Genomic DNA, 17,325 nt, shown 5'->3' on the forward strand with positions numbered 1-17,325 from the left:
CCCAAAGAAGAGAGAGAGAGGAAAAAGGGGGCAAAAGGTCCCCAAAGAAGAGAGAGGGGAAAAAGGGGGCAAAAGGTCCCCAAAGAGAGAGGGGAAAAAGGGGGCAAAAGGTCCCCAAAGAAGAGAGAGGGGAAAAAGGGGGCAAAAGGTCCCAAAAGAAAAGAGAGGGGAAAAAGGGGGCAAAAGATCCCAAAGAAAGAATAAAAAAGGGGAAAAAAACAAAAAAAGAGAAAGAAAAACAAAGAGGGGGGGAAAAAAAAGACAGTAAAAGAATGGGCCAAGTGTGAAGATCTAAGGTCTACTGTATGAGTTCCCTGCTTCCATCCAGGCATGAAAGTGTGTCCCTCACAAACTCAAACTGCCAGCATTCTGCAAGCACAGCAAGAGCCTTTCTTTCACTTGCTTTCAAAACAGGACAGAAAACACAAGCAAAGTAACCAACACACTATAGGCTCTGACCTGCAGTCATCAGAGAGGAAAGATGATTGCCACAAGCTGTGCCTTTGGAGGGCTCTGGCATTGCTAAGCAAACCTCCCTGTCCCAAAGCTACGGCTCACACAGAAGCCACATGGATGTGCAAAACCCACCTCAAGAATGCCATGCAGTGAAGACTGTTCCTTGATTCCTAGGAATCAAAAACCAATGTGTGGCACTGCAAATGTGCTGTTTGAGCAAAGTCAAGGGCCACAGAAAGAACCACTTGCCTCTGCCTAAAAACTCAGCCCTTCTGTAAAGCGGCTCAAGCCCCTGCCAAGAAGCCTGGCCTCACTGACAGCACCATGCACAAGGTCATGTCCAGGAGCATTTTTTCAGTCTCTGTTGGCTTCTTCTGAGCTTCTGCTTAGAACACTTTTTTTAGCTACTGTTTGGTTTTCCACTACAGATTTAAGTCTAACAAACAGTACAGAGATTCTTGACATGGGACCTCTCCTGTCCCACTTCTCAAGCCCACTAGCTTCCAACAAGGATAGCCATGCCCTGTGGTATGTAAGCCACTAACAGCTTTACCAACAGCAGCTGATAAAGGCAACAGAGTTAAATGCTAGTGATTTTCATCTTTCAGAAACACTTGCAAAGATCTACTGAGGGAAAAAAGTAGTAGGGGTGCAAGGGGAAAGGGAATGAGTGTGAGCAAAGACCCTTCATGGAGCAAAGCACTACTGAGTTTAATTCTAGAGAAGACAAATACATGGATTACTCAGCTGTGTTACTCTGGCTAAAGCAACCTGCACAGATACAGAGTTTTACCCCAAAAGTTGCATTTCCTGTCATTACAAACCCCAGCTGTCTTACAGACACTACAATGCACACATCTGCAGGAGGAAATGCACCCGGGGCTGCTTCCTGGTGTTGCCCCACGGGTTCCATTTCCCCCCGTTGCACGGGCAGTGGTGACGCAGCAGAGAGCTGAAGGAGGAGGATCAGCAGGGGGTGAGGGCAGCCATGAGCAGCTCCATTTTGTACACAAAGTTACGCCCCTCCATTTTGTTCCACTGCACCTCCTTGAAGGGCCCTCGCAGGTGGTTCCACTTGCTGTCCTGCAGCACGTCGCCCTTGGGGAGATCCTTGCACTGGCTCCGGGGAAACTGAACCATGACTTTGCTGCCACTTTCGGGGCCGTTGCGAACTGGGAGGAACAAGAGAGAGTTTTTTTTATGAGCAGCTTTACACTGTAGGAGTTTCTCATATTATTTTAAACAGCCTTCCTTGGGTGTGCTATACCTTATTCCCATCACTACATGCTGAAAGCAAGGATGAGGGAGCTGGGGTTGCTTAGCCTGGAGGAGGCTCAAGGGAGGCCTTCTTGCTCTCTACAACAATCTGAAGGGAGGCTGTAGCCAGGAGGGGGTTGGTCTCTTCTCCCAGGCAACCAGCACCAGAACAAGGGGACACAGTCTCAAGCTGCACCAGGGGAAGTTCAGGCTGGATATTAGGAAGAAATTCTTCACAGGAACAGTGATTGGCCATTGGAATGTGCTGCCCAGGGAGGTGGTGGAGTCACCATCACTGGAGGTGTTTAAGAAGAGACTGGATGGGGTGCTTGATACCATGGTTTAGTCGGACTTGATGATCTCAAAGGTCTTTTCCAACATGGTTAATTCAATAGCTGTGATCCTGTTTGCCTTGTTCTCCTCTCTCAAGATCTTAGTGGTTTCCATAACCTGTTTTTTCCTACTCTAATTCTAAGAAATAATTTTCAAGTCTGTGACTCAAATCAGGTTTATACTCAGAGGCTTACTAGGCAAAGTATTGATTCTATTTAGGTGTCCATTCCATACACAAAAGAGATGATTTATAACACAATATCCCAGAAATAAACATTACAAGTCTAGAGACTCTCTCAGAGACTTCCCAAGCCTGTAGAATTCTCTTCAGAAGGTTAAGATTCTCCCTAGGTTTGCCATGGGAAACGCTACCTGAGATGGCGTAGTCTCCATTCGGTGATGCTACAGTTATTGCTGAGGCATTGCCAATGCTCTCCACTGGCCCCAGACCAACATGGTTACTGAAACTCAGCACATGCCAGCCCATAACTTTAGCAAGCTGCTGAACTGCATGCACTTGGTGCTGTGACATCTGAAAGACAAGAGGTTCATTTTCTGTTCAATGTTTTCACGCCACACAAGGAACTGTTTATTGGTTTTACCAAGCAGTTTTCTGCTGCTGCAGTTACTCACAGAAGTGACTCTCTCAGAAGCTCTCTAGCTGCACAGGAATTATTTTAAGATATGTTAAGTGATAGCAGAGCTTTGTAGTATTTGAATTTAGACTAGCTCCTCTGCACTGTATTAAGCATACCCCATGCAGCTAGATGAATTTTTCATATGAGATATGGGTTTATGAGTTTAAGTAGTGCTTTCCAGGGACCTGGGGGTACTGGTTGATACTAGGCTGAACATGAGCCAGCAGGCTGCCCAGCTGGACAAGAAGGCCAATGGCATCCTGGCCTGGATCAGGAACAGTGTGGCCAGCAGGAGCCAGGAGGTCATTGCGCCCCTGAACTCAGCACTGGTCAGGCCATATCTTGAGTCCTGTGTCCAGTTCGAGCCCCTCAGTTTAGGAAAGATGTCCTTCCAGTGGCTCAGTTGGTAGTGCATCAGACCCTTAATGGGAAGGTTGTGAGTTCAAAGCCTGCAGTGGGCAGTAGTGTCCTCCCTACTCTAGTCATGAGGTCTGGGGTGACAGGTTGGACTTGATGATCTTTGAGGTCCCTTCCAACCTTAGGAATACTGAATCATACTGAATACTGAGTTGCTGGAAGGTGTCCAGAGAAGGGCAACAAAGCTGGGGAGGGCTTTGGAGCACAGCCCTGTGAGGAGAGACTGAGGGAGCTGGGGTTGCTTAGCCTGGAGAAGAGGAGGCTCAGAGGAGACCTTATTGCTCTCTACAACTGCCTGAAGGGAGGTTGTAGGCAGGTGGGGCTTGGTCTCTTCTCCCAGGCAACCAGCACCAGAACAAGAGGACACAGTCTCAAGCTGTGCCAGGGGAGGTTTAGGCTGGATGCTTGTTAGAAGTTCTTCATAGAAAGAGTGATTGGCCATTGGAATGTGCTGCCCAGGGAGGTGGTGGAGTCACCATCCCTGGAGGTGTTTAGGAAGAGACTGGATGAGACACTCAGTGCCATGGTTTAGTTGATTAGATGGTGTTGGGTGATCAGTTGGACTTGATGATCTCAAAGGTCTCTTTCAACCTGGTTGATTCCATTCTATTCTAACAAGTAATTTAAGTGGTACAAACCAGATCTTTAATCCTTTCTTTGAAATGAGATCACTGCTGTAGTAAAGTAGATAAAAATCTTTGAAAGTTATTGCCATAGCAAACTCAGAAAAGAGAGGAAAAATCAGGATTGAGGTTCTCAGATGCATTACCATCTCCATTAACACTCAAAGTGCAAGCAGGGAGCTTCAAGAACAGCTTGAAAGTGTCAGTGCTGATGTTTTTTGTTCAGTAAGACTTAACACTTGTGACAAGGAAGTAACAAGTACTGTTCAACAGCTCTCTGTGAAGGAGGCTTGAAAGCACTTGACCAAAGGGAGAGAACCACCCTCAGCAGAGCCACCCTCAAGCTTGTTTTCTGTCTTGGAGTTTAATGCAACTGCAACAGGCCAACTGCTGTTATTAAAGACCTCTATCCTGGCTGTTTATATGCCTAGTAAGGAGCCTGTCACTTCTGACTACAACCAGGCAGCTTGCTGTAAGCCATTCAGAGAGCACAATTCATTCAAATATCAGCTGATTTAGTAATGGCTGCTGCAGAGTGGACAATGTTGAAATGGCAGGAATTGTGGACTCATTAAGATCTCCATTCTAGATAGGACTTGGTTACAGCAAGTTTCATGTACTGAATGCATGTATTGTCTGCAATGACTCACACTGACTTGTTCTGAAGTAAGCAAAAATCTGAAGTGCTCTCATAATGAGTAGCATAAAGAAATGTATTTTAAATGGAAGGGGGGAAAAAACCAGTATGAGTGACCTTAGTGAAAACTGGCATACTTCAGTTACAGTCACTACACATACTTAAAAATGCAGTCATCCTCCCTCCTATTTTCACTACCTTTACTTGAAGCTTGGTAATATTTTCTACATCAAATGAGATTCTAACTTCTGTTTCTCAAACACCACCAAAGAGAAGAATAACATGCATGAATCTACCTGAGATAAAAGGAAATCCTGCAGTTCTTGCTCCTGATGGGATAATGTAATGACTCTTCCATCTCTGTGCACAACTCTGATCTGTTCCACCCCGATGTTCAGCTGGAGCTGGATGGACCTTTGAAGGCAAGATACTTATTTATTCAGACTGCATTGCACCACTTAAGAAACCAAGAACACACAATTCCTCTCATTCACTGACAAGAATTCTAAGCCAAGGATGGTGTGAAGTCTATGGAACACAGTGGTTGCTCCAAACGTTTCAGTTTCATCACTCACCACAACAGCTTCCTGTATACTGCATTCTGTGCCACATCCCAGACCTGGTCTACTGCTTGCTCAGCTCAAGGAACCTTCTGAGATGCCTCACAGCTTCCCTGCCTGCCACTGTACCCAAGCTTCCTCCCAGAGGTGCTGGTGGAAGATGGTGCATACTCAGGGCATGTTATATCTCATAGAGACAAGACTTGGGCAGCATCTGTACTTTGGAACAGAGGCTGCAAAGTGCACCTACTACCACAGCCTGCTCCACACTGTGGACACAAGGAGAGGGCTGCTCAAAATGGAAAAAAACAGCTGGGTCATCCACTATCAACAGATTAATTCACTGCTGGTCAGCATGCAGAGATTGTTCTGGACACAAGCTCCTGTTTTTATGACATGTGTAACTAAGAGCACGAATCACAGGACCTCCACATTTCTGCACCCATGGCACCACCCTAGGACTGAGCACTGACCAGCCCTCCTTGGCACTTCAGAATGACACTTCATATTCAGATGCTTCTACCCAAAGTAAATCCCCCACCCTAAACGGCCCCTTTGACCTTCAATTCCTTCTTTGAATGGAGCTTCCCCTCGTTAACGACTCACTAAGTTTCTTCCTTAAAGTGTGAAGTGGTTTGTGACCGTTTTGGGCTGTGCCTTTAAGAAAGGGACAGCTACTGGAACACTCTGGCTGAATGGTTTGGTGAAATAAGGAAAACAAAGATAAGGCTAAAACTAATTTCATTGGTAGAATGCAACTTCCAATTTTTAGCTTTAGTTCAGTTTGAATCTCAGTCTCTCTCTCAGCCTCTCTGCCTCCCTCTCTCAGCCTCTCTGCCTCTCTACAGCTGTACTGGACAGAGTTGACCTTCAATTAACTGAGCTAACCAGATAAGAAACTAATTCTTGCATATGCTTTGAGCTAACAGAATTTCCTCCTTAATAATTACCTTTTTGTCTCTCTCTAACCCTTTCTGGGAAAAAAAGTGAGGTAGGGGGAGAAGGGGGGCACAGGGTGGGGGGATCCTCCTGGCTGGAGGAGGGAAAGGTGTTTTGTATTAGGTTCTTTGCTGTATATTTCTGTATATATATTAATCTGCATTTCATCCTGCTTGTAAATACAGCTTATTCATTTCTGCCTCTCCAACTGAGTTAGCCCTGGTTTCTTTGTGTGTGTGGGAGAACTGAACTTTCTCCCACCACCACATGGTTCAAGAGTGCTCTTAGAGTAGCTGTCCCACCCACATCTCAGGGTAACAAGCACACAAATATTGGGCTCCTCCTTGTCTCTCTGAAGGGAATCTAAAAGGCCACCTGAACACACTCAGCCAGCACTGCATGCTCCTACAACCAGAGAGACACAATGCACTTTCACACTTACTTGCATATCTGCTCGTATCCTTGAGAGGTTATAAGAACTTTAACACTGGATTCATACACATCATTTATATTGGACCAGTGAGCCTGAATCTGGGGGTCCTCAATACGACTGGCCAGGCTGTCAATGGTCCGAGCAGTTCTAGAAGGTAAAGACACATTGTAAGCACAGCAAGCCAGACTGTTTGTGCTGTTACATTGTGCAAAGGAAACGAGGAGGTTCTTACCTGTGGGTGGGGTTTTTTGTAGCACACACACACACACACAAAAAAGGCAAATGTGGATCAAAGTTCGGTTTCAGCACAGCTGTGCTGCCAATGAAGCTTACTTTTTTACCCTGTGTCTTCAAAAACAACCACTTCAATACTGCTGCAGAACATAGTGCTCAATACCAGCTGCTGCACAGCAAAGGATACCCCCAAAATAGAATAGAACAAACCAGGCTGGAAGAGACCTTCAAGATCATTGTGTCCAACTTATCATCCAACACCACCTAATCAGCTAAACCATGGCACCAAGCACCCTGTCAAGTCTCCTCCTGAACACCTCCAGTGATGGTGATTCCACCACCTCCCCAGGCAGCCCATTCCAATGGGCAATCACTCTCTCTGTGTAAAACTTCCTCCTGACCTCCAGCCTGAACCTCCCCTGGCACAGCCTGAGACTGTGTCCTTTTGTTCTGGTGCTGGGTGCCTGGGAGAAGAGACCAACCTCCACCTGCCTACAACCTCCCTTCAGGTAGCTGTAGAGAGCAATAAGGTCTCCCCTGAGTCTCCTCTTCAGGCTAAGCAACCCCAGCTCCCTCAGCCTCTCCTCACAGGGCTGTGCTCCAAACCCCTCCCCAGCTTTGTTGCCCTTCTCTGGACACCTTCCAGCAACTCAACATCTTTCCTAAACTGAGGGGCCCAGAACTGGACACAGGACTCAAGGTGTGGCCTAACCAGTGCTGAGTCCAGGGGCACAATGACCTCCTGGCTCCTGCTGGCCACACTGTTCCTGTTCCAGGCCAGGATGCCATTGGCCTTCTTGGCCAGCTGGGCAGCCTGCTGGCTCATGCTCAGCCTAGTATCGACCAGTACCCCCAGGCCCCTTTCTGCCTGGCCGGGTGCTCTACATGACGGCTCCCTTTGCTGTAACTCTAACAAGAACAGCTTGTGACCTACCTGCGTCTCAAGAAGATGTGTTTTGCCTGCTTTATGATTTTTTCCAGAAGTCCTTCATTTGACTGCAAGGAAGTGATGTCATTTTTGTCAAAAGCCTGGGGCCCTGCAAGTCTCATTCTCTTATGGCCAAAAGGAGCACTCGCTGGATGTGGCATCACCGTGGAGCTCAGGGTTTGCTTGTGACACTGCAACAGACATTGTAAGAGAGCATCACCAAACAATGTACCAGCAAGACATAAGAAGTGTACTGCAATATGCTGCTTCCTATCAGAGCTTTGAAGTGGACATACTCTCAATAAGTGCTTTTTTTTACTCTGTAGACTGGACAGCACTTTAAAGCCAGTTCCACACTCAGAATCATAGAATCAGTCAGGGCTGGAAGGGACCACAAGGATCACCTGGTTCCAACCCCCCTGCCATGGGCAGGGACACCTGCATCCCTCTGTTTATGCAAGTCTTTCAAACTCTATGGATAGTGATTTCTCAAAGCAGGTGCTAGTTAAACATGTGGCAGTGTATCAGGAGCTCCTACTAACCAGCCTGCCTTGAAGACACCTCCGGGGTCAGACAGAATGGTCAAACAAAACCAAAGGAAGCGCTTTAGGGATAAGAAAAACAAGATACAAGAAGATGTATCAACTTGTTCAAAGTCAAGAAATTAAATTCCCAACAGAGCTGGGCACCAAGCCAAAGATTCATGAAACCTAGTGCATTGTTGCAAACACTGGACTGCTCCACGTGGCTGTATGACTTGCAAAGCCATGCTCTAAGGAGATACTGGAACACAGTTTCGTAACTGCTTAGACATCAAAGATTGTGCTGCTCTCCTAAAGAGACACAAACTCAACCTCCTGCTCCAGGTTGTTCTACTAGATTATACAAGAATCTGGAACACTGAAGCAGAGAAGTGGACCTCAAAAGCAGCAAAGTTCTTAGGGTCAGGGATGGTTCTTTTCTCCTGGCAGCACAGTCTGAACAGACACTCCCTTAAAGTCGTTTTCAAGCACCAATTAGACACAAATTAAAAAAGGGGACCGATGAGCTGTACTGGAAACACCTTGCATGGCTTTTTTGAAGTGAGCAGCCGGGCCTCAGGTGAAGTCAAGAGCAAGCATTCCATGAAAGCACCTATGCACGGCAAAACTGGAGGGTAGGCTGCCTTACGTGAATGGGTAGGAAGTGAGTGCCCTCTAGTGGCACTCTGCTGTTACAACAGCCTGCAAACAACGACAGCCCAAACTGCTTGACCATTATTAGTGCATTACCTCTCTGATAAGCTGATGCAAATTATGTTCCAGAACATAGAGATGATCCTCCGGGTTCTGTTTCTCAGAAGCAGACTTCTGTGATTTTTTGTCGTTGGAAGAGTGACACAGAGAAATGGACAACTGCAAACCTGAGCAAAGCAGATTACACAAAACCAGCAAATGAGGACACAGACAAGTATCAAGGAGGCTACTGAGAACTTCTTTTCTTTGTGTTTTGTAGTCAGTTAATTCTACAAACCAATATGCACCATATCAAAGAATAGTCTAAGAAGGATGCCAAAGAGCACAGCAAGCAAGGCCTGCTACTCAGGGAAGTGTTGACAGGCTATTAGCTCATTAGGTGCATTTCACACCAACTTCTCAGACTTAATCCCACAGAAAAAGGACAATCTACAAGATCAGCCTCCTTCCCCGAAGAAGGAATAGTTTACCATCATATAAGTGTTAAGCAATCCAGAAACATATTCCTCATGTGATATAACAAGCTGAGCACCCTGGTAAGAAGAGAGGCTTCATCAGCCAACCCTCAGTCATGATGTTTAACTATCCTTACTGTAAAGCAGGACCCTTCCTTCTTCTGAAGGCCCATTAAATAGAATAAACCAGGTTGGAAGAGACCTTCAAGATCATCGTGTCCAACCTATCATCCAACACCACCCAACCAACTAAACCATAGCACCAAGCACCCTATCAAGGCTCCTCCTGAACACCTCCAGTGATGGGGACTCCACCACCTCCCTGGGTAGCACATTCCAATGGCCAATCACTCTTCATAGAAAGAACTTCCTCCTAGCCTCCAGCCTAAACCTCCCCGGCACAGCTTGAGACTGTGTCCTCTTGTTCTGTTGGTGTTTGCCAGGGAGAAGAGACCAACCCCCACCTGGCTACAACCTCCCTTCAGGTAGTTATAGACAGCAAGAGGGTCTCCCCTGAGCCTCCTCTTCTCCAGGCTAAGCAACCCCAGCTCCCTCAGCCTCTCCTCACAGGGCTGTGCTCCAAACCCCTCCCCAGCCTCATTGCCATTCTATGGACACGCTGAAGTGTCTCAATGTCCTTCTTAAATTGAAGGGACCAGAACTGGACACAGTACTCAAGGTGTGGCCTAACCAGTGCAGTGTACAGGGGCAGACTGACCTCCCTGCTCCTGCTGGCCACACTGTTCTTGATGTAGGCCAGGATGCCACTGGCCCTCTTGGCTGCCTGTGCACACTGCAGGCTCATGTTCAGCCTACTCCAGGAGCAATGATTTATGCAACTGTACACAAAAAAACACCATCAAAGAAAACCAAACCAAAACCCACACCATAAAACAGGAGCATTTACAGTAAACTAAAATGTGTTACCTGAGTGCTTTTATAATTAGCAAGAAAAACTCCAACACTGGGAGATTCTGCTTATCAAAACCTTTGAAAAACAAGATTCTTTTTCCTAAGAACAGAGCCTTGGAGAAGGTCACACAATCAGAATTTAACCTCATTTCAGGTCACCTTTAAACAAACAAGCCTTTAAAAGCCTCCTACCTGGGAAAGGCTGGGAGATGATCTGATTCTTCACAACGATGTGAGGTATCTGGGATTTGATTTGAACAGCTTCCCTGGACAGCTGGGCAAAAATTTCTTTACACAGAAGAACATTCTGTGCAGTCTCCAACTTTGTCTGCCAGTGTGGAGAACCTGCAAAACATCAATCAGCGTTTGTAGAATGGAAGAGCAAAAATAAGCCACCTTTTTGTGTGGATATCTGATACTGTGCAGCAGCCATGAGGAATCACTAAGGTCGGGTAGTCAGTGCCCTCCAGAGAGGGCAACAAACCTGGGGAGGGGTTTGGAGCACAGCCCTGTGAGGAGAGGCTGAGGGAGCTGGGGTTGCTTAGCCTGGAGAAGAGGAGGCTCAGGGGAGACCTTATTGCTCTCTACAAGTCCCTGAAGGGAGGTTGTAGACAGGTAGAGGTTGGTCTCTTCTCCCAGGCAACCAGTACTAGAACAAGAGGCCACAGTCTCAAGTTGTACCAGGGGAGGTTTAGGCTGGATGTTAGGAAAAAGTTCTTCCCAGCAAGAGAGACTGGCCATTGGAATGTGCTGCCCAGGGAGGTGGTGGAGTCACCATCACTGGAGGTGTTTAGGAAGAACCTGGATGAGGTGCTTGGTGCCATGGTTTAGTCGATTAGATGGTGTTGGGCAAGATGTTGGACTTGATGATATCAAAGGTCTTTTCCAACCTGGTTAATTCTATTCTATGTAAGCTGAGCATTTTCAGACTTGTATCTGTTAAGTGAGCACTTTAAACTACTAATGCATTTTACCATGATTTTACATATATGTGTGTTGTGAACTGCAGCTCCCTGCCTATTCTCAAGCCTTTTGTGCACTTTGCTTCTCAATTTCTGCTTAAGTTGCAATTTACTTTCAATGACACTTCTTGTTTTACTAAATTCAGTTTAAAATGAACCAGTAGATAGTAGTAAGTTCACTTACGTGCTTTTGGAGCATTTGTAAGCCCAACAAGGTTTATAGCTTCACAAACAGGCATGTATCAAGTATCACAGTATCACTAAGGGTGGAAGAGACCTCGAGGATCATCGAGTCCAACCTGTCACCACAGCCCTCATGACTAGACCATGGCACCAAGTGCCACGTCCAATCCCCTCTTGAACACCTCCAGGGAATCAATCCACTATCTGCCAGGCAAGCAGTTGGTTACTAATGCACATACTGCCAACACAGTTTCAGACACAGAGGAAACATACAAGACACAGAAACAAATGATGGATTTTGGGCAAAGTGAAGAGACTTTTGTTCAGTTGAATTAACAGAATAAACCAGGTTGGAAAAGACCTTCAAGATCGTGTCCAACCTATCAACCAATCCAACCCACCTAAACAACTAACCCATGGCACCAAGCACCCCATCAAGTCTCTTCCCGAACACCTCCAGTGATGGTGACTCCACCACCTCCTCAGGCAGCCCATTCCAATGGGCAATCACTCTCACTGTGTCAAACTTCCTCCTGACCTCCAGCCTGAACCTCCCCTGGTGCAGCCTGAGACTGTGTCCTCTTGTCCTGGTGCTGGCTGCCTGGGAGAAGAGACCAACCTCTGCCTGTCTACAACCTCCCTTCAGGTAGTTGTAGAGAGCAAGAAGGTCACCCCTGAGTCTCCTCTTCTCCAGGCTAAGCAACCCCAGCTCCCTCAGCCTCTCCTCACAGGGCTGTGTTCCAAGCCCCTCACCAACTTTGTTGCCCTTCTCTGGACACGCTCCAGCAAGTCAACATGCAACCAGTATCTTGGTTTGCTTTCAATTACCTGCTCAAACTCCTAACTAATAAAAGTTAGTCCAGAATACTTAAAAATACTCAAAATACTGAGATACAGGCCTGAGAACTCTGTTTCTGAAACAGAGTAAGCACATAAGAAAAACTAAAGGAGTGTGCTTTGAAAGCATCTCACCTCCAAAATCCAAGAGGTATCTAAAGAGAAAAATTCACTTGAATAAGAATATTCATATTCATACTCTTCTCTCAAGCTATATCCACTACAACTTTCAAGTAGGTATCACATGCAAACCCATTGCTTGAAACCAGGCTCAAAAAAACCACCACAATACCTGGTTTTGATTTTGGCATAGGTCTTTTAAAGAGGTTGACCGTCCCAATGTCACCGATGTCTGGAGCTTGTTTCTGAATAGAAACCTAGACAAAGAGGACATCATTTGATGATAGTTTTTTATTGCAAGCATACAAACACAAAAATCAAAACCCATGCCACATTATTCCAGTTTCCCTGGCAAACCTTGATATAGGCTGATCCCTCTAAGTCACTTGGAATTTGAACATCCAAAGGACAGTAATCCTCAGGTATCTTTTTATCCAGGTCGATGTCAGTGTTCTTTATCACCTCAAATGTGCCATGATGAGGAAAAAGGGAGCCTAAGAAAGGAAGGACAAAGACATACACACTAGATAAAAAGCTTTCTCTGCAATTTATGAAGCTCCTATTTTTATTTTAGAAGAGCACCTAAGCCTCCAAACTTCCATAGCTGTGCTAACAACTTCTTGAAGTAATGAATGAATGAGAAAACTCATTTCATCACATCAGCATCTCAAGGCCTCTCGAGTGTGTTGTGTGCTATTTCACAGCAAGTTGGTTAAGAAGTACTTGATAATTTTGCAAGAAAACCCACAGTGTTTTGAAATTGTATCTATAGATGCAGGAAAGAGTGAAAAAAATATGTATTCTTTGGTTAAAACAATCAAAGTTTTGCCACCAAGTACCTTAAGGTGCAAAACCTTTACCCGTTTAAAGGAATGCTGATGTTTGGCTTGCAGCCCTAGAACTGTCAATGTTGTGCCTGTAAAAAACAGCTGTCCAGCTAGTCATTCAGGTGGGACTGATAAAAACAGATGTCCACATCTGTCCTAGCTGCCTTCCTTTTATATCCAGAGCACAGTTCATATAGTTTAGAGCAAATGATCTAGAAGATGAGGTGTCCTGGGTTACATCTTGTGTTCATGAAGAAGCGGTAGAATAACCAAGCCTAAATTCATCCTCCCCTTCCTTCTCTGATAGCAAGAGTCTCACACAACCACTGCAGATGCTTGCTTTGTATCTACATCTTATGTTTTGTAAGACTCTGCATTCAGTCTTTCACTCATAATAGGCTCTAAGGTTATCCTCTCTTACTATATAATCCATAATGCATGTTCTCAGAATCCATTCTCACAAGTGTAGAAAGAATAGGCATAATAAAGCTATCTTTGGCAAGACTCTGCAGTCATATGGTTAAGTTTTAGCTAGTCCTCCAAGGAGCAGGGAGTTAGACATGGTGATCTTTAGGGGTCCCTTGATGCTGTGATCTTCACTTGGAAAAAATACTACATACTTCTCATTTCAACAAAACATTTTACACACCAAATGTAGATGAAAGTGAAAGATTTACAAGATCAAACTGACAACAATCAACTACATTGTCAATACACGACTGCTTCTGTACAGCATCTTTTACTTGCATCCTACACAGCCAGCCCTGAAAATAGAATAGAACAGACTAGGTTGGAAGAGACCTTCAAGATCATCACATCCAACCCAACAACCAATCCAACCCACCTAAACAACTAACCCATGGCACCAAGCACCCCATCAAGTCTCCTCCTGAACACTTCCAATGATGGTGACTCCACCACCTCCCCAGGCAGCCCATTCCAATGGGCAATCACTCCCTCTGTATAGAACTTCTTCCTAACATCCAACCTGAACCTCCCCTGGCACAGCCTGAGACTCTTGTTCTGGTACTGGCTGCCTGGGAGAAGAGACCAACCTCTGCCTTCTACAACCTCCCTTAAGGTAGTTGTAGAGAGCAATAAGGTCACCCCTGAGTCTCCTCCTCTCCAGGCTAAACAACCCCAGCTCCCTCAGCCTCTCCTCACAGGGCTGTGTTCCAAACCCCTCACCAACTTTGTTGCCCTTCTCTGGACTTGTTCCAGCAAGTCAACCTCCTTCCTAAGCTGAGGGGCCTAGAACTGGACACAGGACTCAAGGTGTGGCCTAACCAGTGCTGAGTACAGGGGCAGAATGATTTCCCTGTGCCTGCTGGCCACACTGCTCCTGATGCAGGCCAGGATGTCATTGGCCCTCTTGGCTGCCTGGGCACACTGCAGGCTCATGTTCAGCCTACCATCAACCAGCACCCCCAGGTCCCTCTCTGCCTGGCTGCTCTCAGCCACTCTGCCCCCAGCCTGTAGCACTGCATGGGGTTGCTGTGGCCAATGTGCAGAACCCAGCACTTGGATGTGTTCAATCTCATGCTGTTGGATTCTGCCCACCTGTCCAGCCTGTCACTTTCTAGGTTGAAGATAGCAATGTATTTTTCCTGGTAACAAAACAAGTTTCCCCCTTTCAGAATCCTGTATCATAATTAGAATAAAGTTTTATTATTAGAGACCGATTTCCTAGCTACCAAAAAAAAAAGCTCATAAACTGCAAGTGTCCACTCCTGAGAAAGGCAGAAGGCCCTGCTGTTTACCTGCACTTCTGTAGCTCAGATCACCAAGAATTTTGTCTCCCACTTTTCTCAGCTTCCAGTGCTGTCTCAGTCGTAGCAGCTCGGAGTTGAAGTCTCTTTGCCTCTTATTTTCCTGGTTCTCTGCAACCGATTTGGATAACCTTTCTGCACCTTTCAGCAGGATTTGAGCTGCCCCAGCTAAGGATTTCTTTTTTGAAATCAGCTGCAGAAACTGAGGGTTCTGGCAACAACAACAACAACAACAGAGAAAAACAGACACACAATGTCAAAAGAATATTATTAGCAGAAATGGACAGCGAGTGATTAACTTGGGTTTGCTGGATGTTCAGTGACTGACTTAGGAATTGCTTTCACACCAGCATTAGAGTCACCAGTGCTATTCTGGCTTAAAGCTTCAAATGGAGAATAGAATAGAATAGAATAGAATAGAATAGAATAGAATAGAATAGAATAGAATAGAATAGAATAGAATAGAATAGAATAGGTTGGAAGAGACCTTCAAGATCTTCGCGTCCAACCTATCATCCAACACCACCTAATCAACTAACCCATGGCACCAAGCACCCCATCAAGTCTCCTCCTGAACACCTCCAGTGATGGCAATTCCACCACCTCCCCAGGCAGCCCATTCCCATGGGCAATCACTCTCTCTGTGCAAAACTTCCTCCTGACCTCCAGCCTGAACTTCCCCTGGTGCAGCCTGAGACTGTGGCCTCTTGTTCTGGTGCTGGCTGCCTGGGAGAAGAGATCAACGTCTGCCTGTCTACAACCTCCCTTCAGGGACTTGTAGAGAGCAATAAGGTCACCCCTGAGTCTCCTCCTCTCCAGGCTAAGCAGCCCCAGCTCCCTCAGCCTCTCCTCACAGGGCTGTGTTCCAAGCCCCTCACCAACTTTGTTGCCCTTCTCTGGACTCGTTCCAGCAAGTCAACCTCCTTCCTAAACTGAGGGGCCCAGAACTGGATACAGGACTCGAGGTGTGGCCTAACCAGTGCAGTGTACAGGGGCAGAATGACCTCCCTGCTCCTGCTGGCCACCCTGTTCCTGATGCAGGCCAGGATGCCATTGGCCCTCTTGGCTGCCTGGGCACACTGCAGCCTCATGTTCAGCCTACCATCAACCAGCACCCCCAGGTCCCTCTCTGCCTGGCTGCTCTCAGCCACTCTGACCCCAGCCTGTAGCTCTGCATGGGGTTGTTGTGGCCAATGTGCAGAACCTGGCACTTGGATGTGTTCAATCTCCCGCCCTTGGCCTCTGCCCATCTGCCCAGCCTGTCGAGGTCCCTCTGCAGAGCCTCTCTCCCCTCCAGCAGATCAACTCCTGCCCCAGCTTGGTGTCATCAGCAAATTTACTGCTGATGGACTCAATGCCCTCATCCAGATCATCAATAAAGATGTTAAAGAGGATGGGGCCCAGCACTGATCCCTGGGGGACTCCACTACTGACTGGCCTCACCTCCCACTCTCAGCCTTACCCACATCCCTATGGCACTCCATTACCCAGCACCAAGAACTTTTAGCACATCTTGTATGTACTGTACATAAAAAAAAACCCCAAAACAGTGAAACAAAACTCTGAGTGCTACCCTACATATTACTCTTCAGATTAAGCCATATAAACTCTTCGGCTAAGTGCAATATACCTGTTTTGGAGGAAGGGGATCCTGCACGACTGGATCTAGAGTCATGAACTTTTTATCCTTAACAATGCTGAGAACATCATACAGCACACACATCTCAGTCAAGGCGCTTCTTAAGTTGTTCCTCACTGAATCCCAAGGCCAGAGGGATGGCTGAAACTTTACCAAGGCTAAAAACAAAACAGAATAAGGGGAAACAAAGGATTGTAAAAAACTTACTGTGTGAGGCTCATTCATAAAAGACAAAGAAACGAGAACAGCATGAAATACAATATAACCGCTTGATATCCGACTTTTTTTCACTCTGCCGCTGTAATTCGCTGTGAGTCGATCACGAATATCCTGACCTGATACACGTCCGACCATGGGAATCCATGGGGGAAGGAAGCCAGGGTCAGTGCCCGGGGGTCTGCAGGCTGGGCACCGCCACAGCTGCAGCAGGCCTCCATCAGCCGCAGGCCGGCGGGAGGGCTCGGGGCCTACCCGCGGTCGGACTGACAGAGAGCCGCGAGCCAGCCGCTCCTCACCTTCCTCATCCTCCGCCTCGCCCGGCTCGGCCCAAGGGCGGCCCGCCGATCCCGGTTCGTCCTCCTCGGAGCCGGAGCCCTGACTGAAGTCGATGCGCTGCGCCAGGCGCGCCAGGTTCTGGGACATGGAGAGCGGCTGGAGGTAGGTCTCGCTGCCATCCAGCCCCACTTCCTGCACCTGCTTCTCGCACGCCGACTCGATACTGATGCGCACCGCCGGGCCGCCCGCCATCTTGCTGCGACCTCCGACCGCCGCCGACTGGACGCCCACGCGGCCCCGCGCTAACTACGGGTGCCGGCCGGAGGCGTGGCCGGCGGGAAGCGTGGCCAGCGCGGGGCGGTGCTCAGGAGGATGAGGAGGAGGCGGAGCCGGCTCTGTGGGGACGGGCGGGAAGGGCACCAGCGCCCGCCAGGCT

The 17,325-nt window shown here is 47.2% G+C and overlaps 1 protein-coding gene across 1 annotated transcript; it reads right to left on the minus strand.

Annotated features, from left to right (window-relative positions):
* Positions 1-1,146: 1,146 nt before the first annotated feature.
* MED17 (mediator complex subunit 17) lies at positions 1,147-17,189 on the minus strand. Its single transcript, XM_068145645.1, has 12 exons — positions 16,910-17,189; positions 16,386-16,552; positions 14,747-14,966; positions 12,517-12,653; positions 12,332-12,416; positions 10,250-10,402; positions 8,727-8,857; positions 7,462-7,646; positions 6,303-6,440; positions 4,658-4,775; positions 2,419-2,578; positions 1,147-1,628 (listed from the first exon to the last, which is right to left on the minus strand). Exons 1-12 carry the CDS (start codon positions 17,139-17,141, stop codon positions 1,423-1,425), a joined length of 1,932 nt encoding a protein of 643 aa, XP_068001746.1. The 5' UTR covers positions 17,142-17,189; the 3' UTR covers positions 1,147-1,422.
* Between the last annotated feature and the right edge of the window lie 136 nt (positions 17,190-17,325).

This window comes from Melanerpes formicivorus, unplaced genomic scaffold (genome assembly GCF_026170545.1).
Source record: "Melanerpes formicivorus ecotype bairdi unplaced genomic scaffold, bMelFor1.0.p_v2 SCAF_1, whole genome shotgun sequence".
Taxonomy (NCBI): Eukaryota; Metazoa; Chordata; class Aves; order Piciformes; family Picidae; genus Melanerpes; species Melanerpes formicivorus.